This window comes from Mercurialis annua, linkage group LG2, assembly GCF_937616625.2.
Source record: "Mercurialis annua linkage group LG2, ddMerAnnu1.2, whole genome shotgun sequence".
NCBI classification, from domain to species: Eukaryota; Viridiplantae; Streptophyta; class Magnoliopsida; order Malpighiales; family Euphorbiaceae; genus Mercurialis; species Mercurialis annua.
The window spans coordinates 8,525,223-8,549,960 of record NC_065571.1 but is presented as its reverse complement, the minus strand read 5'-3'; the positions used below and the strand labels follow the sequence as shown (position 1 = coordinate 8,549,960).

Below are 24,738 nucleotides of genomic sequence, written 5' to 3'. Positions count from 1 at the left end.
AAACCCAGGTGTATCTGGTACAATTATCAACAATAGTCAAAAAATAGTTCTGACCATTACAAGTAGGAGTAGCAAGTGGACCCCAGATGTCAACATGAACCAATTCAAACGCATTTTTACTAACAGTAGAACTAATAGGAAAACTTAGTTTCTTCTGCTTTGCAAAATGACAAGCATCACAGACACCATGTGAAGTTGTTTTTATTGAGGAATCCAGCTTTTGCATATGCTTTAATCTTTCAGTTGATAAATATCCCATTCTGTAATGCCAGATATTGACATTATTATTGACAGAAACTGCAGAATTACAGCTCACTTTGCTTGTTTGATTTAGCTGATAAAGTCCATCCCTCTTTTCAGCTGAACCAATCATTTTCCAGTTGACCATGTCCTGGATGAAGCAAGAATCATGATAAAGAATTAAACACATTCTTTTGTCATCAGTTAACTTGCTTGCAGAGATGAGATTAAAGTTGAAAACAGGCACATAGAGAACATTGTGTAAAACAATGTCTAATGTCAGCTGAACTAAGCCTGTGTGAGTCACTGGTATAAGCTGTCCATTTGGAAGCTTAACATGAACATTATGAACTTCCTTAGATTGTTTGAAAAGATCATATTTGCATATAATGTGATCAGTGGCTCCAGTGTCAAGAATCCAGGAGTCTCTATAGGTCTTGGCAGAAAAAAAACAGGCATGTATTATACCTTGTTCTTCTGGAATTGGTTTGAAGGAAGCAGTCAATGAATTCACATAAGAAGTCTCCTTTTCTGATGTTCTTTCTTGTTGAATCAGGGACATCAACTTTTGGCATTGCTCAGGTGTAAAGGGAAAAGTCTTTCCTGTTGAAACATTTGAATCAAAGTTAGCATTATTCATATTTGCAGTCATCATCTCCTGTTTGTATCCTTTGTTCATATCAGATATAGTCTCCTCAAAATTGTGATAATCAGCTTCTTCCTACTGGACTTGATTAGCATAACTTGTCTCTCCTCTGTATTTTGATTGAAAATTTGGTGGATAACCATGTTTTTTGTAACATGAATCCACTGTATGACCATTCCAGCCACAATGAGAACATGTCTTCTGCCTATTAAAAGTACCAGAAGTAAAACCTCCTCTTTTGAAACCTCCTCTGTAGTTGTTATTCATTCCTCTTCCTTTCACATAACAAAGATTTGATTCATAGTTTGAATCACAATCATCATCAAAAGAACCTTTTGTCAGAAAAACATTAGAATCAGGGGTTTGTTTGACATGAGATCCTCCAGCAATCTGTCTCTCATACTGAATCACCATTGAAAAAGCTTTATTGATAGGTGGAAGGGGCTCCATCATCAGAATTTGTGTTCTTACTACTCCAAATATATCATTCAGTCCTTTCATGAATCTTATCACATGATCATTAGATAAGTTTGTTTTTACAGTATTCAAAGCACCACAATTGCACCTAGGCTCACAAGTACAAACTGGTAAACCTCTCAAGCTTACTAATTCATCCCAAACACCCTTTAAATGTGTAAAATATTCAATAATTGTCATAGAATTCTGTTTAAATGTATAAATTTCCTCTTGCAAATCTCCAATTCTGTATGAATCTCCTTGAGAAAATCTATCTCTGAGATCAGTCCATATTTCCAAAACAGTTTCAATAGAAGAAACACTATCAGCTATTGCAGGTGAAACTGCTCTATACAACCACGACATCACCAAAGTATTGCATCTCTCCCAAACTGGAAAAGTATCACCATCTTTACTAGGATTCTGAATAGAACCATCAACAAACTTATACTTGTTCTTTGAGATTAAAGCCATGCGCATTGACTTACACCATGAATGATAATTGCTTCCATTTAAAAGATTTGTAACTAATACCAGAGATGGATTCTCACCTGGATGAACGAAAAATGGACCGGACATAGATTCTTCTGGTTGCTGGTAACGATTCGCCATTAAAATGCCTTAATCAAGGAAGAAGAAGAAGAAATAATCTGAAAATGAGAGCCTCAAAGCTCTGATACCATATCAGAATCTTAGAGAAGAAGAAGATATTATATTGAATCAGAAATATCTTGATTACAACATAAGAGCACAGCTCATTGCTATTTATACTAATACAAAGATACAGCTCATGCTTAGCTGTATTAACACACACCTAAAGTGTGTTTACACAAAGAATTATATTAGCTGAGAACATCATGTTCACGTGAGTAAAACAACCAATCAGGAGCTGAGGAGAGGAATCTGAAGTTGATTGAATCCTTGTGACATATGCAACAGCCAATCAGAAGAGAGCAAAGATCAACCAATCACATGCAGAAGAAAGAATCTAAAGCTGAAACTGAGAACCTTGTAAAGCAAGGTAACCTGTGTTAGTAATAGTTCACATTTTCGCTCCTGTTCTTTTGAAATTCAAAAGACATATAGTCGTTCACTTTTGTTTCCATCAAATAGATGATGGGGCTAAATCGTTGACGGAAATAAAAATGGACGACCATGTTATTTGATTTTCAAACACGAGGGACGAAAGTATGAATTATAATATATATATATATATATATATATATATATATATATATATATATATATATATATATATATATATATATATATATATATATATATATATATATATATATGAGAGGTTTTAGAGTAATTTGCTCTTATCTTGGTATGTCTAATGGTGCAAAAAAACCTAAATCTTTTTGCCTTTTTAGAAATATATCTAAATTTCAATAAAATTACAAATTTATTCCGATTTGATCATTTGAAAACCTATTTACTTTTTCAAAATCGATTGAATTGTGACAATAAAACAATGCCAAATGGACATCAAATATGAAATTATAATGAGGTAATTACTTGTAAATTTATAAAATTTAACATATTACATTATATATTATAAATATATTGTGAAAAATAATAGATAAGTTTTAAGTAAATAATATAATAGTTATAAATTTTTCTAACATATAATATTGCATTACAAAAAAATAAAATATATTATAATTTTTAAAATAAAAATAATTTGAGTTTTAAGATTTTACAAAACTGATGGGCTAAATTGTTAAAATAATTTATTTTTAATTAATTTGATTGTTTATCATTATTTTGGGGGTGCAAACATAATTTTTTCTGGCTTAATTTGGCACAAGGGCCAAGCGAGTGTCATTTTTAAAGCATTTAAAAATGTTAGAGTTTAGTTAATAGAGTTTGATTTGTTATACCCCTTAAATATTGGAGTTAGTTTTGTAGTTATCCCATGAATAAATTATGAATGTGAAATTTGTGAATTTACAAATTACATGATTTTAATTGATTATAAATTCATGAATTTATATAGTGTTGCATCTCGAAATTAAAGTTTTTTTTGTCAATTGCCATGTTGCCCTAAAGTGTAGGGGATTGAGGGAAGGGACAAAAAGGACTGATTTCTGCTATTTCTGCATATGTCTGGCAGGGGTGGTGCGATCATCTTGCACCACCATGTATAAACCTTAGAGAAATTTAGGAAAAATACTCCAATTTTAAAAATATTTATAAAACATATCAGAGCTGAAAAGTTAAACAAAATACTCTCCTTTTTTTTCCTGTTATGTTTTTACTCCAGTATATTTCTGAATTATTTATTTACTCTATATATTTCTCAATATACTCTATAATTTTTAAATATTTATCTTTTTACTTTTCTTTCTCATTCATCAATCTATCGTCTCTTCAGCTAGATCTTCTACTTCAATCATTCGATGTTGTCGGTGAAGATCTTCATATAACGTCCGCAGACACAACAACAACACAGATCATAGCTGGTAGAAGGTAAAGCAGCAGAAACCGGCGGGATCCTCCGTCGTTTCCTTTCTTTCGATGTTGGTGCCGCCTCTAACGCTGAATCATCAGCTGCCTCTAACACCGCCTCTATTGATGTTCATGTGGTCGCCGCTCGCATTTTAAGGATCCGATTGTATCAAGATGGCGTTTGATATTCTGGTAATACAGTAAAAGTACCAATTTATAATTTTCTAAAGAATCTTTCCTTTCTTTTGTAATTCTGGTGCTATTTTGTATGGATCTACTATATTTTAATTTTCTTTTATTTGCTTTTCATGAATATGTAATTGAGTAGCTCTATTTTGAATATTGCTGCAAAATCTTGTTTTAGGTTAGTGGATTGGATTCCTAAAGAAGGTGGCTATTTCATCGGCAATCTACAGTCTGCACATATGGATTTTAGGTTTTTCACATTTGGGAATCTTTGGACCATTATTTCCTCTTTGAGAACCCAAAAACATAATGAGGGTATCCTGAATTTGATTGAGGCAAAATGGGATGATCTTGTTGCTAATATGCCACTTAAGATTTCTTATTCTGCTTTGGAATCTGAAGAATGGCGTATAATTACTGGATGTGACCCAAAGAATACATGAGGCTCTCTTGATTCATATGCTAATGTCATGATACCTTATGAAAAGGTTTTCATAATTTTATGAATATATCTTGCTAATGTAGTGAAATATTTGTTTATACCTTTTGTACTAAATTTTTTTATTATAATAAGATTATGAAAATGTTAAAAAAATTTATAAAAAAATTTATGCAAAATATATAATGAGACCATGATAATATTATGATAAATCTATGATAGTATCATGATAAAGCACATAAAAATAATTTTGTATAATAAAATTATGATGATGTTATGATTAAATATGTAAAATTATTTTTTATAATAAGATTATAATAGTATTATGCTAAAGTTATAATATTATGAAATATTCTCTAATTCTATATAAATTATGATAAGGTTTATGATAAAAATATGATAATATTATGATAAGACTATGATAATATCATGCTAAGACCATGATAATATTATGATAAAACTGTGATAATATTATAATAAGACTATGCTAATATTATGATAAGTCTATGATAATATTATGATAATACCATGATATCATTATGATAAGACTATAAAAATATTATTAAATTCTATTTAAATTATATATAAAAAAATATAATAAGATAATGATAATATCGTGATATGATTATGATAATATTATGATAAGGTTGTGATAAAGTTATGATAATATTATAATTTAATTATGATACAGTTATGCTAATATAAAGTACGTAAAACAATTTTACATATAAGAGTATATGATAATATTATGATAAGGTTATAAAAATTATGTAAAATATTTTTACATTATAAAGTTATGATAAGATTATGATAAAGTTACGATAATATCATGACATGGTTATGATAAGACTATGATAAAGTATGTAAAATAATTTTACATTGTACAATTATGATAATATTATAATAAGGTTATGATAATAATATGATAAGACTATGATAATATCATGATAAGTTTATGATAATATTATGATACATATGATAAGATTATAAGAAAATATATAAAAAAAGTTTCATAATAATAATATTATGAAAATATTATATAATTCTGCATAAATTATGTAAAATAAGTTATATAATATTTATGATGCAGCTATGATAAATTTATAATAAAGTACGTTATTATAATATTATAATAAAATTATGGTATTGTCAAGAAAATATTATCTATTTATGTATAAATTACATAAAATATTTTATGTAAAAAATATGAAAATGATTATGCAAAAATTTATGATAAAGTAATGAAAAAATATAATTATAATAATATAAATAATAGATTAATTGTTTATTATTACCATAATATAAGTCTATTATAAATATATTTTATCAATTTTTTTATTTTATTCAGTTTATAATAAAATTTTAAATTTGCTATCAACATATTAAAATATTAAATAAATAGTATCACATAATTTTATATTAGAGAAATATTTGATATTTTAATTAAAAGGCAAAAAGGAGATAAAAGTATTGAATATTTGCACAAATAAAAAAAAAGTCAACAGCTAATTTAGAAAAGAAGAAAAAAGAATAGTGGGCACAATTGTTAAGATATGTCAGTTGCGTAACTTATGTCAGAGAAAAGGCAGGCATAATAAGAGAGAGAGAGAGTAAAATTGGGATAAATTGTGACACACGGAGTAAAACTCTGAAAAAATTCAAATCATGATGTATTTTTAATAACTTTTCAGCATTGAGGTATAAAATCCTATTATTTTTTTATTCTAGATAAATTCCTAAATCTCTCTAAACCTTACTGTCTTGAAACAAGGCTCTTGTGCGATCACACGATCGACTAGAGCCTTGACCACAGGGTCCGAATTTCTTTGCTCCTTGCTCTTTTATGCCTCCATTTGTTTCCGGTTAATCTCCGAAACTTCAAAACACTTCAATTATGCTCCTAAACGCCTTCATCTAGAAATAAGACAATGAATCAAATATATATATATATATATATATATATATATATATATATATATATATATATATATATACACATATATATATACAAAATCACATGAAAAAAAGACTAAAAAAAATTACTCCAATCAATATATGTTTGGTTTACAGAGTCATACTGGAATTGTGTTTCTCGTAATTCATAATTTATAACAAGCATAGAATACTTCACGGTTAAAAAATACTCTTTCATATTTTTTTCTCCAAATAGTTGTTTTTTTCCCCAATAAATTACAATTTAAAATGTTAATTTTCCATATTTGTCCTTATTTAAAGTTTACCATATAATATCATTCGCCTAAAAAGTAAATTAGTCATAACATTAAATAAGGGTATTGATAAGAAAAAAACCAAATAACTAAAAGTGCCAAACTTTAAGCTTCGTAAAAGTCTAAATCTTTCAATTTTATTCAATTTATCTTGAAACACATAATTTCGTTTCAATTATGTCAAACTATGCGATTTTCTTATGTTGTGCTGTTGTGTGGCATTGCCACATCAGCACCACGTGTGCGCCACATCAACAAAATTGCATAGTTGAACACTATTGAAACAAAAATTTGTGTTTCAGGACGATACAGGTAAAATTAAAAGGTTTAAATTTTTCTGAAACTTTCATGAAAGATTTGACATTTTTTAGTTATTTGGTCTATAAGAAAAATGAAGACGAAATTATAAAAAATTAGACAATTAATTATGTTGATTAAACTGTGTGAAAATAAATATTAATTAGAGCGTCTTTATTTAAATATGTATAATTAAACCAAATTAAAATAATACTGAATTTTATTTAACATACTTTATTATTTTTAGCTTATCTCTTGGATGTACTTTAAATTTATTTTTTTTAAATTACATCGGACCGAATATTACTTCCCGCACTTCTTATAAATAGAAGCGGATATTCTACAGAAGAATATGTGGATTACCACGAAGAACATGTGGACATTCTAACTTTTAAAATAACATTAATGCACAAGTAGGGCATTTGAAGCTTTTGTAGCCATATAAGATAAAGATAAATTATTATTATATGGATCACAAACAAACTAATATTGAAATTTAAGAAACGAAATCTTCCTTTTTTATCCCTTTAAAAAAGAAAAAATGAATCATTATCTAAAAAGAACGTTACTTCGGATAAACAAAAACTAACAAGACATGTGGGAGTTTAAATGAATAAACAAAAAAACACTTTTTTTTAAGGCAAAAGGCTCACTTTAGCCCTTAAGGTTGGACCAAAAGAATAAATAAGCCCCTAAGGTCAAGGTTGGCTCACTTCACACCCCGTACTTGTCCAAAACGGCTCAGATCACACCGAAAACTTAACACCGTTAATTTCTTCTGTCAAATGATGACGTGGCATATAGGCAGAATATTCAAAAAAGTCCTTAATGTTTAAAATACTTACCAATTTTATACTTACAATTTTTTTTATCAATTTTCACCCTCTTTTTCATTTAAATATTAATAATTAAAAAATATTTAAAATTAAACTATTTATTAAAGCAATCGAAACACAATTAAACATTTCGAAACAAAATTAAACGCTTCAAGATCCAATTAAACGCTTTAAAATCACACTAATTAAAATTTATTCTAAAAAAAATAATTAAATTTAATCCACCATTCTCTCCCGAACACCCACCGTAAACCACACCGACAAACAAATATTTCAACTAAAAATTAAAAAAAATTAAAAAAGATTTTGCCGGAGAAGACACGTTCGTCTTCTCCGGACTGTTCTTCCCCATGGAAGAACAGATATGTTCTTCCCCAAGGAAGAACAGCCACGTCGGCTGTTCATCCTTGGGGAAGAACAGTCGGTTGTTCTTCCCATTGGGGAAGAACAGGTCGGCTGTGACCTGTTCTTCCCCAAGGGGAAGAACAGCTCTGTTCTTCCCCATGGGGAAGAACAGGCCCAGCCTAATGTTCTTCCCTTTGGGGAAGAACGGATCTGTTCTTCCATGGGGAAGAACAAATCTGTTCTTCCCTTTGGGAATGAACAGCCAGGTCGGCTGTTCTTCCCCATGGAAAAACAGCTCCGGCTGTTCTTCCATGGGGAAGAACAGCCGGAGAAGACGAACGGGTTCGTCCCGTTCGTCTTTGTCGATGATTTTTTTTTAATTTTAATTTTTTTAATTTTTTTGGTTTAATTAGGTTTAAATTTTATTTTAATTGATTTAATTAAATTTTGATTTATTTAATTGAATTATGAAACGTTTAATTAGGATTCGGAGTATTTAATTGTGTTTAATTGTTTTAATAAATATTTTAATTTTAAGTATTTTTTTTAATTATTGATATTTAAGTGAAGAAGAAGGTGAAAATGGTTAAAAAAATTATAAATATAAAATTGGTAAGTATTTTAAATATTAAGGATGTTTTTAAAATTTTTCCTTACATGCCACGTCATCATTTAACTGAAGAAACTAACAGCAGTGTAATCTGAGCCGTTTTGGACAAGTACGGGGTGTGAAGTGAGCCAACCTTGACCTTAGGGGCTTATTTATTCTTTTGGTCCGACCTTAGGGGCTAAAGTGAGCCTTTTGCCTTTTTTTAACTTGACATGCTCATAAAATAAGAAGATCATTTTAAATTTAAATATTAACAAAATAAAATTTTAACGTTTCAACTTTACGGCATTTAATTACATTGTTTGAAACGTTATAAAACAAATGCTTGTATTTTATAACACAAACCGTTTTATGGCAACTTGATGCATACGTGGCAGTTATATTAAATACATGTATTGGTATATTAAATCCTAACGTTTTAATTTTTTCCAAATAAAATCCTAATGTTTTGCGTTTTTGCACTTTATAATCTAAAAAAAGGGACAAAATTGCCGAAAAACGGATTCATGTTACAAAATACAAAAACAGAAAATATTAGAATTTGTTTTGTAACGTTTTGAACAATAAAATTAAATAGCTATTTTAAATTTATCAGTTTAAATTAACTGAATCAACCAAATTATAAAAATAAAACTGATCTAACAAAAAAAACTAGATTAAATAGCTTATTTTGATTTAATTTTAAAATATAAAAATTATTTTAAATTAGATCAAATTTTTAAATTAAAATATTTGTTTTGTTTAGTTTGAACTAAATCCACACCTCTTTCAATAATAAATATATTAATTTCAATTCACATTTTTCATGCTCTTTGTATTGTGTTTAATTATTTGAAAATATTACTATATCTTTTTAATTTTTTTATTTATTTATGACTCAACGTTTAAAAACCCTTAATTTTAGCCTAATTACATCTTAGGTGACATTTGTAGTTTTTAGCTCCTTTTACCTTGATGATAATAAAATTTCCTTCTTAGATATAAGAAGGACCAAAGCAATATTACCTCCCTCAATCTAGGGGAAAGCAATTAGAGATCCCTCATTACGAGTATGTAAATATAACTCGACTACAAAAGAAACTAATCATTTATAACACATTTAAAACACTTTTACTCTGACCGACTTAAAACCGGGATGAATTTTGAATGTAAAAATTCTTATTCATTCTAAGTATTTCTTTTACGGGATCATATGCTCAGTCCGTAACAGAGAGACCCGAATCACCAAAGGTCATTATAAAATCCATATATTTTGGTTGGTTTTTGTCGATTTTAAATTGAACTAAACCAATAAACCAATCCAATTGATACCTAGTAATAATACCAATGGCCTCTTGGGTGTCATCGTTGAAGCAAAGACAGCCTAATAAACAAATATGGATGGCCAAACTATAACCGTATAAACATAAGTATTTGTTTCCCTTTCACTAATGCCGAAATTTCGTATGGGGAAGTTGTGTGGCTATCAAAGGCCACAATTTGACACCATTATCCATTGCTTTTACACATAAACGACCATTTGCATGTGAACTTTCTCCCCATTTTCTGTTTTTGTTTTTCGCCATTTTCCAGCATTATGATCAACTTTTAATTCAGTGGTCCTCATCTTTTATATTTTCTATATTAGCCAAGAAACTTACCTTTGTCAATCAACTTCACCTCTTTTATATAGTAGTAATTTTTAAAATGCTAATTATAAAATACATAATTATTAATGTGTTTTATAATTTTGACACAAAAATTTAATTTAAATAATTTCTGATGTGAATTATTACTTTTTTGTAATTTAGAATAATTCGGAATATAAAATACTTTTTTTGATGAAAATGTCGATATAAATGCTGAAACATTAGTATTAATTTTTAATGTCAGTTTTTCAACATTCAAATCAATGTTTTTGTCTAATTTCTTTTATCAAAATTAAAATTTATATTTACAATTATTAATATTAAATTTGAATTTTAAATGTTGAAAAACTGACATTATAAATTATGCTAATCCATAATATATTATACACTTACCACAATATTACATATATATTTGGAATTATTTACAAAATATCCTATTTTATTATTTATTTACACCAATTTTAGCCATCTTTTCTTAATTTCAGTCGCTACCTATTTTACTAACTTATTTATAAAAATATCCAATATATATACAAGTCGTCTCTTATTTTAAATTAAATTTTTACATAACCCCTCTCTCTCTCTCTCTCAGAATTCTTTCTTTTTTTTCCTTTTTCTTTTCGCTTGATTTTCAGTTTGTCTCTTCCTATTAGTTTTCTGTTCGTTTTTTCTGTTTGCTTTTCTATTCGTCTACTTCCGATGGATTTCTCGTCGTTTCCGGTCATTTTTCAGTCTGTCTCTTCTGTTCGCGCTAGTCCATTCTTCTCTTCCGTTCACGCTATAAATATCTCGATATTGTTTTTAGATTTGTGTAATCTTTTAGATTTTTTGTGATGATTTAAACATTTTGTAAATAAATTACTGTAGATTTATAATTTTTTTGTTTATAAAATTGTTCTATTATTCATATAATTATTTTGTCTTTCTTTTATTTATAGATTTGTTTATTGCTACTGATTTTGTAAAGAACAAATTGATTTATGGTATATTTGTAGTGATTTTATAATATATTTACGTTATAGTGTATTTTTTGGTATATTTATAGCGTATTTTTGGTGTTTTTCGATATATTTATATTTTTTTGGTGTATTTTATGCCCTTTTTACAGTATATCTATGGTACATTTGCAGTGTTTATGGTGTATTTACAGTATTTATAGTGTATTTGCAGTGTTTTTATGGTATACACCATAAAAATACTACAGAAATGCTTGGGCTGCTTTAATGGGAGTCTTTACATTTTCCCTTTACCTCGTAGTATGAGGTCATAATATCTTATATATACACTATCAAAATACCATAAATACACTATATATACACTATTGTTATAATATAAAAAAACCATAAATTACACTAAAAACGCAATAGATACACTATAATATACTATAGTTACATTAAAAACACGATAAAAAATAAAAAAAAATACCAAAAAAAGTCTATAACAAAAGAAAATAATTATTAAAAAGTGAAAAAATATATTTGTAAAATTAAAAAAATCAAAAAAGAAAAGTCAAAACCAGCAGGTAAAGTTAGAAATAAGTTAGTGAATAGTATATTGTAAAAAATTACCACTATATATTTTCTTAAATAACTTTAATGAGAAAGTGTGTTGCATATATTTTTAGCTATTGCTAAAACATGCTCAATTAGAGTTAAAAATAAAATTTATTATTCTTTTTTTTTTATCAAAAATAGAAATTCTATGTTGGCTGGTGTTAGCGGAGATTAGCAGAGATTATTTAGTATTAATATTTATTTTTTAAAATCAAATGAAACAACTGCATGCGGAAAGTTAGTGTCGAACCCCTAACCCACGGATGTACATAAAGGGAATTCTATCTAAATCGAATGCATTTAAATACAATATAAAAGGGCGATGATTGTTGATTAAATATTAACATCTATTATAATTGTGTGATTTTAAATGTATATTGTATGCTTGAATACAATAATATAAAATCCACCAAATCTATTAAATTCATGTTAAATTTTGGCTATTATGTGCTTTGAATATTAAACTTCAGCAAAATTCTATTGAATCTAAATGACTCCAACGTCTGACTCCAACGATAATTTTTTAGTAAACTTTTTACAATGTTTCAAATACAATACTTTTATAAATATTTTTTTTGTAATAATTTTTTTATATTTTTTTCAAATAGTCATATAAAAATTCCATTAATAAATTGGACTATAAAATCTAAAACAACATATTATATTTCGAATTAAACTGATTTGAATTTAAAAGTATTACCTTTGAGTCTTGACTTAGTTTAGTCTTAAATTTTTATATTCACTCATCAAATATAAAATTATAAAAAGATTCTTCTTGTTATAAATATTTTTGCTATATTTATACAAAAATTGTTACAAAATGCAGTTGGTACCGCGATTGTAAAAACATTACGCACCCACACACGCACGTATATTCCTATTTCCTACTCTAGATTCCAACCACAGCGCGTGTAAAAGTTTGTTATCTTTCCCAATAAGCTGGGAAATCAAGAAACAGAATTAAAAATTAAAAATTCAAAACAAAATTAATAAAAAAAACCCAAATCTTTTGAAGTTCCAAGGCAATTTCTAAAAAGCGCAAGAAACCATAAAAAAAAAAACACCATTAGCAAAAAAAAAAGTGGTCCTCTCCTCAGCCTCTTCTCCACCAATCCGTACGCCGTGGTCCCTCTCCGGCCAAGTATTTACTGGTGGAACCCCAATTAAACACCAACGCAAAAAACCAACCGCCACTGAAATTTCCCTGTGTGTTTTTTTTTAATTTTAAAAATCCCTTTCATCTTCTTATTTACATGCAAATTCAGTGAATTCACAACCACCAATTACTTCCATTCTCTCTTTTCTATATATAACCTCATCTCTTCTTCTCCAACCACACCAGATCCTCTTTTATCTCCCAGCTCTCAATTTTCCAAAGCAAACTCACTTCAAAAACCTGAAAAAACAAACCAAAATATTTCATTTCTTGCAAGTTTTTCAATTTTCGTTGAGTACCCACTAGTTTATTGGCGATTTGGTGAACAGGGTCGGGTTTATTTTTTGTTTTAGAGAAGTATTTTTGTATTGGGTATTAGGGGTAATTACCCAGGGTAGACAAGTTGTAGACATCACGGCTATACAAGGAGTAACTCCGCCTCTAATTCATGTCCGTGCAGTACGACGTAAGGGCTGTGGTTTAATCATTGAGAGCAGCAACCCTTCTCCGCACGGTGGACGTGGTGCTTTGCCTTCTGAAGGCGGTAGTCCCTCCGATCTCCTCTTTTTAGCTGGTGGTGGTTGTTAAGTTGGGGTTAGGCTTATTAGTATATATTATTAATAAAATTTTAATTACTTAGCTTTAAGGAATTTTTTGTAGTAAGAAACCAGATTTTTTGTTGGGAATTTTGTGAATTTTCATAAGAAGCAAACATGGGTGACAAATTGATGTTGAGTATTAAGAGGGTTCCTACTATTGTTTCCAATTTTCAAAAAGATGAGACTGATGATGGTGCTAAGAAGACTGGGGGCTGTGGCCGTAATTGTCTTCAGAAGTGTTGCATTCAAGGTATTTTTGTTGAATTTGAAAGAAATTGTTTTGGTTATTTTTCGTGTTGTTTTGAATTGTTGTAAAGGTTTGTTTTTTTAATTTGGTTTCTGTATGTGCAGGTGCAAAACTCCCTTTGTATGCTTTCAAGAAAGTGAATGAGATTGCTAGCAAGGAGGTTGTTGAGCCGGAGAATACTGAGGCTCCCGTTGCTTTTCTTGACTCGCTCGTTCTTGGGGAGGTATGGTTGTTTAAGCGAAAGGGATTTTGAATTGAAGTTTATTGTTTTGTTTTCGGTTATTAGTTGAAGGATTGTTTTTGAAGTTGAATTGTGTGTTGCTTGGAATTTTTAGTGGGAGGAACGTGTGCAGAGAGGGCTCTTTCGCTATGATGTTACTGCCTGTGAAACCAAGGTTAGTTGTTGTAGTCGCGATATTTTCGTAGCTTGTTACCTGCAATTTGGACATCAAAACTCTAGAATGAGGTTTTAACTGAGTTAGAATATGAGATTAATGTAAATTGTGTGGCGATATTGGTTTCAGGTGATTCCTGGTCAATATGGCTTCATTGCTCAGCTGAACGAAGGTCGTCACTTGAAGAAGCGACCAACTGAATTCCGTGTTGACAAGGTCCTTCAACCCTTTGATGGGAGCAAATTCAACTTCACGAAAGTTGGCCAGGAAGAAGTCCTCTTCCAGTTTGAAGCAAGTGAAGATGGTGATATTCAGTTCTTTCCAAATGCTCCAATTGATGTTGAGAATTCTCCAAGTGTGGTTGCCATTAATGTAGGTTCTTGGTTTTAGTTATAAATGATTGTTGTCTTTAATTTGGAGAAGTTATTGTGTGGTGAAGTGGGATTTATGGTGCTTATTTTTTTACCTTTGTTGTGGTGTTCATGTAACAGGTTAGCCCTATTGAGTATGGGCATGTGCTTTTGATCCCACATATTTTGGAGTGCTATCCACAGAGGATTGACCGTGAGAGCTTGTTGCTTGCAATTTACATGGCAGCGGAAGCTGGGAATCCATACTTTCGTTTGGGTTACAACAGCTTGGGTGCATTTGCCACCATCAACCACCTTCACTTCCAGGTTTGTATCCACCCTGACTTTGACTTTGATGCACTCGAATTTAGATTGAACATATCCGTTAGTAATTAAAAAAAATGCATGCGAAGTAATTTGACAATTTCCTTGGAACAGGCTTACTACTTGGCTGTGCAATTTCCTATTGAGAAGGCACCCACTAAGAAGATTACCACTTTGGATTGTGGGGTCAAAATCTCCGAGCTCGTGAATTACCCTGTCAGAGGCCTTTTGTTTGAGGGTGGAAATGCTCTGCAAGATTTATCCAATACCATTTCAGATGCTTGCATCTGCCTTCAAGTGAACAACATACCGTACAATGTTCTCATCTCTGATTGCGGAAAGCGTGTTTTTCTTCTGCCGCAGGTAATAAACTTGAAAGTTGAAACATGGTTGAGGTGATTCTATACTTGATATAAATTATATGATAATAAATGCTCGGTTCATATTCACATTACTAATAATAAAGAAATGGTAACAGTGTTATGCGGAGAAACAAGCTCTTGGCGAAGTGAGCCCTGAACTTCTTGATACTCAAGTGAACCCAGCCGTGTGGGAAATCAGCGGCCATATGGTGCTGAAAAGGAAAGAGGACTACGAGGAGGCATCAGAGGCAAATGCTTGGAGGCTTCTTGCGGAAGTTTCTCTATCTGAAGCGAGGTTCCAGGAAGTGAATGCTCTCATCTTTGAAGCCATTTCCTACACCGGCAGTGGCAGCGACAATGAAGCTCCAAACACACCTGAAGATAAATTAGTCAAACCTGATGAAAAAGTGGATGCTATGAACCAAAGCTCACACTGTGCAATGGTGACCGGAAATCAACAATGCCTCGTGCAGCAGTAAGGTTCGTCTCTGATGAGCGGACATGTTCTGTGTTGGGTTCTTATAATCTATCAAATTAGTGTGGAATGTGAAATTGTAGTAACTACTACTACTGCTTGTGTGGATTCCGGCAGTAGCGCTAAATAAGCAAACTAGGTTTGCATCGTCGGTCTCGGTTTGCCTTCTTATGATGTTTGTGTATCAGCATCAGTTATGCTTTTGTCTATTCAGCTTATTATGGTAATGTAATTTCCTATTCCTCTGTGGCATGCCTATGTCAGATTGTGTAAGACTGCCATGTAATGTTTTTTGCTGTTATGAAACAGTTTATGTAAATAATGACTGTTTGTTTATGCATTTACTTTTTTAATTTGAGATGGCTGCATCAAAATTTTAATTTGAGCAAGCATTTTGGTTTTGCATGATTTGGGAATTTTATGGTAAAATGTCAAATTGAAATGGTATGAAGCAATATGAAGAATAATTTTAAAAAAAATTAATTTAATTTGAATAAATGGTTATAATTAAAACTGAAAAATTAAAAATCGTGTTAAAATTAATTTTTTTTTTAGTTTGAGTTTTTTTTCTTAATGATTAAGCCAAAAAATTATGCAAGATTAGGTGAAACGGTAACAACTTACTTGGTTGATGTAAGTATAAATTTTCGGAAAGCAAACTTTTTGACTAGTAATTTTTTATTGTACAACTCGTTTTATATTTTTTATTTTTCGAGAAGTTGTGAATCTTTGGCTAGAAAAATGACGTGTGGAAATCTTTTAAGTAACTTCTATTTTTTAAATATATTTTCAAATTCTTAATTGTTTTTTGAGAAATATTTAAAAAGTGGACTATTTCGAGTGAACTAATCCCTAAATCTTGAGAAATTCTTAAATCTCCAAGACACTATATTCTTATGAGAATGTCTTAAAAGTTCAAACATAAAGTATAGTTATAAGAATTTAATCAAATTATATTAATGTGATGTGTCATATCAAATGCCTAGGTAGCCTTTGGCACTTTATGGATCAATAATAGAATCATTGGATTTTGATTACGTTTTCCGCAATAAAATAATGAAATTTATTGACTTGTTTGTTACCATGTTTTATATTAGTATTATAAAAAAGGTAGTGCAAAAATTTGAGGGGTATATGTAACAAATGAAGCTTAAATAATAGCAACTGGGGAATCTAATTATTGATTTGTATATGATAAGCTAATTCCGCAAGTGCTCTCTAATTACTCTTCACAATGACGTTATAGAGGGTCAATCAGGTCCATAATTTGTGACTCCAGTCAAATGACTTACTGGAAAAATATTTGTATGAAATTAGTTTGCTACTTAAAATTATGAATCATCAGTTTATCGTCTGACATGCGGCAACAAATAAATATATTAATCAAACAATAAATATCATATTAATTATTTATAGTTTAATGTGAATTTTGTGATATTTATTAATTGATTAATACATTTATTAATACCATGTGTCACACGGTCAATGAATGGATACTATCCTACATGACGAAGTAGGTTCGCCTAAATTTTTTTTCTTACTATCACCTATTTAATTCCTTTTTAATGATAACATAACATTATAAAATCACTAATTTTATTCAAATTTATGTCTTTCACTTTTAATTCTATCCAATTTTGTAAACTGAATTTTACTAGAAAAAAAAATTAAAAACGGTTATAAATAATTCATTTGAACTATTTTTCACTTAAAAAATTTTAAAAAATAATTAACTAGAACTTTTTTCGAATAAAAAAAAGGTCAATTTATTATTTGTGGATATAATTGAAATAAAAAGATACATATTTGAACAAAATTGACGATTTTATAAGGTGAAGATATAGTTAAAAAAAGGCTAAAAGATGGTGAAATTTTAAGATATTTTGTCCTAAACACTTTTAATATAAACAAGTTCAGATACCGAAATGACAATTTTATCTTTAGTTGACTTAACAATATAAAATACTATTATTTTTGAAGGGTTAATGGCAAAAAAATCACAAACTTTACACGTTTTTTCATTTTAATCACGCAGTTTAATTTTTTTTATTTTTATGCACGAACTAACACTTTTTTCAAATTTATGCGCGCTGCTAAGATGACACTCATTAATTGGTGTAAAATAACCTCCACCTCAAAAAATTACACTAATGAAACTGTGACACCTCAGCACTGTGCATGAATTTGAGAAAAAATGGTAGTTTGTGCATGAAAATGAGAAAATTAAAACTGCATGATTAAAATGAAAAAACGTATAAAGTTCGTGGTGTTTTTATGATATTAATCTATTTTTACATGATTTAAATATAAAAAATTATTTGTTTTTTTATTGATTAAAATAGTTTAATGTGAATTATTTGACTTTAAGTTTACTTTGATAAATAATTGTGAATTTCTACTAAAGTAATTGCACATTGTTGTGTATATTACTTATGTTTTTGGTTGAGCTGTTGATAGAAACTGAGATTCTTTTCTACTGCGCTATATGACCTTATTTTCCCTATCCTATGTCTCGTAAATGAATTTTAATTTATGACTATACTATATTTATATTGTAATTTTACATAGTACAATATCTTTCTCAAATAATTTTTTATTTTTATTGAAATAATTGTTGATAAAAGTTGAGATTCTTTTTTACGATGTTGTATAAACTTTTTTTTCCTATCCTAATTTTAATTTATACATATCATAATTTTATAATATCTTTCGCAAATAAACTATTTTTTTCATTTAAATAATCACAAGCGCGTCTTGTTGGGCAAATTTCAAAAATATACAGGGTGCGTACAAATAGAAAAGGACTATAAAATCCGGTTGTCGATCCCACGAGAAAAGTAAGATTCTAAGCACTAATGTAGTTCAACCTCAATTTGTTTAGCTAACACAAAACTGCCGAGAAACAATTTGGGCTACAAATTGTAAAAATAAAAAAGGTTAGAATTTATTTCGTAATGTTTTGAACATTAAAATTAAATTACTATAAAAGTGAAATGTTGAGATTTATCTTACAAATACTCTTAAAAAAAGTTTATGAAAATAATAGTAACTTCTATAAACCCCCCACCCCCCCCCCCCCCAAAAAAAAAAAAAAACTAAATATAGATATAACTATTTGATTGGGCTGGATCTGGTCAGGTTTCCTACCAAAAAAGCCCAAACTTTTGAAATTGTCGGCCCAATTTCACACTTGACAGTCTCAGTCTAATCCTCTTCTCTTCCATTACTTTCGCCGTCTGCAATTTCATTTCGGTCATCACCGCCATCAAATCACAAAAAACAAGTATGATTTAGTTCATTTATTTACATTCTTTTTCCTTTAATTGCTTAAATGTAAATTATTTCTTAAATTATTTCTGCGTTAAGCTCATCATTATTATTATTTTTGAAAAAAAATAAGCTCTTGAATTAGGGCACTAAGAATGAGTTGATCATCTGCGTAAATTTTTTGCTGTTCTTATTATTTGCTTAAAAAAATTTAGCTCTTGAATTTGGCTCCTTGGATGAGTTAGTACTTAATAGTGGTATTTTAGTCAAAAAAACTAAATGAAATTCGGGTTTGTAATTCAGTTAAATTAAACTTTTAGAGCTATTGCTATAGTTGATCAAATTTGACTTAAGTTATAATAATATTACTGACATTAGTTTAATATAAGCTTGATGAATGAATGAACCAATTACAGTGAATTTAAACATTTATTATGAGTTTATATGTTTAGTTTTGAAAAAGGGTATGAGCTGATTTTGAATCCAAACAAAGAAGATAAAAAGAAAAAAAAATGAATGAATGATGGTTGTGAGAGGGATTGAGATTGTGGGCAATTGATGTAATTTAAATTTATTGAAGATATAATGCAATTGAAATCCAAATAGGATCTCGTTAAAGAATGAACATATTTGTTGATTATTTCGTAGTCTTAGCACACTTTGATCTCCTTCGTGGTATGGTGGTTAAAGGCTTACAATTTATCTGTTCACACTCCTTCATTTATTCAGGTTGTTAGTTGATATTTATGAGCTCTCGTCACTAATTTAACTGGCAAAGTATATGCCTTTACCCTTTCATTCCTAGTTCTAAATATAGACAATGTTTCTAGTAGTACCCATATTTCAATGTCGAGCACCAGTGGTACTTGCGTAACATGGGGCAATGACTGACTTGAATCAATTGGAACCGACCTAAGTAAAACGGACACTTAATGAAATTCCATTTTTGTTTAATTCCATTAAAGATGCCGTTGTTGGAATTGTGCAGATTCATAAAAAATGAAGAAGGGAATTCACCCTCAGATGCAGTGGATTTCATATGTGACACAAAGTGGTAGACTAATGCACATTATGATGACTAAAATTCACAATGTTGGTAAAGTCTACCACTTCAGGGCAAGAAGGCAAATGGCTGAAAGTTTAGGACAAGTTGCCAAGTTTAAGCGTCGATATGGACAGGAAGACTCTGAAGACACTGCAAAATGACTTCTTTTATGAGGCAAGGCAAAGCATGGTAATGGTGCTTAGTTTTCTTATTCATTTTGTTTCAAAAAAGACAAAAATATAGTGAGGGCTTTAGCATGCAATAAAATATTTTATCTACGGGAACCCAAATTTTGAGAACAGATTATTTTTGAAATGCTTAATTTTTGGAACAGTTAGTTAGCAACAGTCATACCATTGCTCAATTATAATTATTGCAAGAAGCTTTTTCAAATTTAGTTCATTTGGCTGCTATGAAAGGAAAATATTAGGCAAACTTTGTACTTTTCTTGATTTTATAGCTTGTGTGTGAGGAATATATTTCTCTTATGAATCTGTTATCTGATGAGTTTAAAGCTGATATTGTTTTCAGAAGTTAATGAATAATTTACATTGCATTCTAACGTCTTAGTTGGTGTTTTAGATTATGCAATTTTGATATAACTTAAATGAGTGGATTTGTAATTCTCCTGCCTCCATTTGTGAAGATCATTAGTAACTAATGCCTTATTGTTCGTCAACCGGTCAAGTTAACTGCTAATTGCAGCTATGGACCTCTTAAATTACATGTCGATCTTTTCAGTTATGGTTAATGAAAGAAAAGAAAAGACGAAGGAACGGTAAACCAATTTCGTCCAATGTGTCAGATCTTTTGACTGATTACTGCGATAGCCATAATACTCTTCAACCCTTTCAAACATTGTTGGAATTGGTCTGTTATGCAGTCATTGTTTTTCATGTGTGTGATTGCTGTGATTAGCTAATTTTGATATTTAATACATAGTTGGTTGTCTATTGGTGGCTTAGATTTTCATTGGATGGTTCAAATGATGCTGCTGACAAAAAGGTGGTAATAGTTTAGGGAGAAAAGAAAAAGTTCCATGAGAATGTGATGTTCATGTGGGACCTTAAGCCCCAAGAAAGCTGCCCTTCTACCTTGTTTTTCAAACCAAAAAGAAAGACCATTGTTTCTTGAAATGACTTAAATTATTATGTAAAACAGTTTGGTCACACCACTAAGCACATTTGGATGTAGGGGGACTTAAGTGTCAATTTCCTCCCTCAACTTGCAAGCAATAGTCAATTAGCACATATTTTTAACTTTATGGTCAATTTAGTCATAAACTTGTTCTTTTTTTTAATCAATTTGCACCATTTTAGCATAATGATTATTATCGGAGGTGAGAAACACACGCCAAATAAGGTGTAAAAATGGGATAAATTGATAAAAGAGTCCAAGTTTAGGACTAAATTGACCATAAAGTTAAAATGTGTGCTAATTGACCGTCACTTGCAATTTAAGGAGACAAATTGTCACTTAAGTCAATATAGAGGTGTGAAAAAACCGAAGCAAACCAAAAAATTGAACCGACATTCGGTTCGGTTCGGTTCAGTTTGAGACTATAATATTTTATTTTTTCGTTTCGGTTTTGGACGCATGAAAATTTAGTTAAGTTTTAGCACAACCCGAACTAAAATAATCAAATCGAACCGATTGGTTTGTTTTGGTTTAAATACTATTACATCTTTTATAGTTTCGGTGCAGTTCGGTTTGAACCAAATGCATGCCCCTAGACTAGGTCCTAGATACTTACAATTTTAGACACTTTGGGTTTGGTTGTAGGGATTTCCAAGACCCATGCACATCCCTAGTCATAAATTTGTAAAAGGAAAAGACTATTTGAACACACAAACCAGAAAAGAAACAAATCCTTTCCCTAATCACATACTTTACTGATTAATGCCTTGTATAACACGTGTCCTATGTAAGAAAAACCTGAATTCCCCCATTTTCAAGCTTCTTTTTATGGCAAGTAGATAGTTTATTATTTGTTCCTATTTATATATTCTGTTTATCCCTATATTTTCTTTCTCTTATTGTTTGTATGGCTAAATAATGCGTCTAGACAATGCATTAATAGCTATTCTGCTTATCCTCTTTTCTTTGTCAAGAGGGTATTCAGTAGCAGCAGGAGGACTGAAACAGAATCTCACTATTGCCACATCATCACAGTCGTCGTGGCTCAAGAACGTGACGAAGAATCACCGGCATCCTTACCGACCACGATCACCCGGGTGCTGGAGAACGCCTTGGATATGTAGAGACGGAAGATACCCGCCTAGACCTCGAATGCATTGTTGCAGAGACCAATGTGTGGATTTGTCTTCCGATATATACAATTGCGGTTTTTGTGGAATAAGATGCCCGTTTACTTGGCAGTGTTGTCGCGGATTTTGCGTAAATACTAATATCAGCCCCTTCGATTGCGGAGCATGCGGAAACATATGCCCTTGGGGCGTACAATGTATCTACGGGATGTGCGGATATGCCGCCGAGACATGGCCTCTCCCTCATCCTCACCCTCACCCTCACCCACATCCTCGGCCTCCTCATTTTCCTCATAAACCGCCGAAGCCACGGCCGCATCATCCTCCCCGATTTCCGCCCAAACAGAAAAAACCATGGCCGCACCGCCCTCCTAAGGGCGGGCACCATAAGCCATAAGAAAGTGTAGTTGGAGATATATTGTTGAACAACATTGTTGAGATCTTAGTTTTGTCCTTTAAAATTCCATTTTAGAATTTATAGTATTTTTTTAATGGGCGTCTCTTCTTATTTTATGTTATAGGGACACAAAAATAAAGACAAGATGCTGAAAGTTCTTTGTAGTTGCATGTTTTCTAAAGAGAAATTGCAATGTGTTGTTATAATAAAATGGTGGTGTTTGTTTTACATGATATTTGTTCTGCAATTTTTGTAATTTTTTAGAAATGATGTTCATGAGTTTTAAGGTTGGTAATTAGGTTAAATGTTGGTGGGTGATACTGCTTTGGATTATTATTAATGATGATGATAGTATTCTACCTTTCAAAAAAGAGAGCAAAATTTAAGAATTGCAAGAGACTCCTCCATGCAAAAAGAATAGAGGATAATACTAAGATATCATTGTGTAGTTGTTAAATGTTTTTTTTTTCCTAAAAAATTCCATTTATCTTAACTCTTAAAAGTTAAAGAAATATTTTAAGCTTACATAAAGTTCTAAAAAAATAAAACAAAAATTAAATCACATGAAAAAACAAAAAAAAACAAAAATTTAAAAATAAAATGTTAACTTATTAGGTGATATTTAATAGTACTAATTTTATTTTTAAAAAATATTTGAATTTGTAATGCCCATTAACTTAAAAATTTGGAAGAGTAAGTATCAGAGAATTACATTTTAAAATTTTCTAACTATTTGTTTATTGGTCAAATTAAATAATTATTTTTCCTATTTGTACATAATTTGAGGTCTGCATGATACAGATATTTATGGTACTTTATTTTTTGAAAATTTGTAAATGACTCGAGCAGCTCACCAGCAGCTCGATGTTCGGCTCGTTAAGAGTTCGATTCAAGCTTGTTTGCAGCCCAAACAAATTTATCCATCTATTCAAACGAGTTAAGTCAAGCATAATGATGCTCGATTTGTTTGAATTCACGAAGAATTCTTACCAAGACTTGATTAATTACTCACATATTGGCTCGTAAGTAAACTCGATTATCAGTTCATGATGATGACTAGTTAGCTTTTAGTTATATTTATTGAATATTATTAATTTTCAGTAAAATTATGTAGGTTTCTCTAAAGTTAAATAATTTAAATCTTTAAATTAATTTAGTTTTAGTTTAATAAAATTGTTTATACAATTATATATATAATTTTTTTTATTTATATACAACTATATTAATTTGGATAAAACTATGTTTGGTTTATTTAAAATTTTGTAAATAATAAAATGAAAAGAGACATAATAAAATCCTAGAACTCATGTGTTTTATTCTTCCTTTCATTTAATTTCTAACATAAGATTGTTTTTCTATTAGTTTTAGGCGAAATGACTAAAAAAGGCCAAACCTTTAAAGAGAATTTTATAAAAGTCCAAATCTTTTAATTTTATCTATATCGTCCTGAAATGTAAATTTTTGTTTCATCAACTACGCGATTTTGTTGATATGGCGCTTATATGGTGCTCATGTGTGCCAGTAAAATCGCATACAGTCGACCCTATAATAATTATACACAAGGTGGATCAAAATTTTATTAATTATTAAAATTATTAATTTATTGAATTTGTATAAAAAAATTATAAAATATATAAAAAATATTTTAAAGCGTCCATATTAATAAACCTAATATTAATATTATATTATGAAAAGACTAACTAAATACACTTTACAATCACTCAATTTAAAAGAAATAATTTTATATTTAATTCAAAAAAATATCAATTTGATATCGAACCAAAAAATAGTTATCAATAAGATGTATTTATAAAGTAAAATGATTTTTAATATCTTTTATACTAGAGATGCTTTACTTACTTTGACCTATTTATCTATACTTCCCTTGAAATTTCTCAAACGAATAAAAAAGTCATAATTTATTGAATATTAATTA

The 24,738-nt window shown here is 29.8% G+C and overlaps 2 protein-coding genes and 2 long non-coding RNA genes across 4 annotated transcripts; 3 read left to right on the top strand and 1 right to left on the bottom strand.

Annotated features, from left to right (window-relative positions):
• Window positions 1-961: 961 nt before the first annotated feature.
• Window positions 962-1,954, bottom strand: LOC126668117 (uncharacterized). Its single transcript, XM_050361333.1, has one exon. The coding sequence runs from the start codon at window positions 1,952-1,954 to the stop codon at window positions 962-964; it is 993 nt and encodes a 330-aa protein (XP_050217290.1).
• A 1,707-nt stretch (window positions 1,955-3,661) lies between these two features.
• On the top strand, window positions 3,662-4,522 carry LOC126670527 (uncharacterized). The gene is made up of 2 exons (XR_007638747.1): window positions 3,662-3,988; window positions 4,161-4,522. It is a non-coding gene; the product is annotated as an uncharacterized LOC126670527 (long non-coding RNA).
• Window positions 4,523-13,002: 8,480 nt separating this feature from the next.
• Window positions 13,003-16,184, top strand: LOC126667554 (GDP-L-galactose phosphorylase 2-like). The gene is made up of 7 exons (XM_050360541.2): window positions 13,003-13,923; window positions 14,025-14,143; window positions 14,256-14,315; window positions 14,445-14,687; window positions 14,807-14,992; window positions 15,104-15,352; window positions 15,468-16,184. The coding sequence occupies exons 1-7, from the start codon at window positions 13,788-13,790 to the stop codon at window positions 15,828-15,830; spliced, it is 1,356 nt and encodes a 451-aa protein (XP_050216498.1). The 5' UTR covers window positions 13,003-13,787; the 3' UTR covers window positions 15,831-16,184.
• A 2,802-nt stretch (window positions 16,185-18,986) lies between these two features.
• LOC126670696 (uncharacterized) lies at window positions 18,987-20,671 on the top strand. Its single transcript, XR_007638777.2, has 2 exons — window positions 18,987-19,109; window positions 20,082-20,671. It is a non-coding gene; the product is annotated as an uncharacterized LOC126670696 (long non-coding RNA).
• The last annotated feature ends 4,067 nt before the right edge of the window (window positions 20,672-24,738 follow it).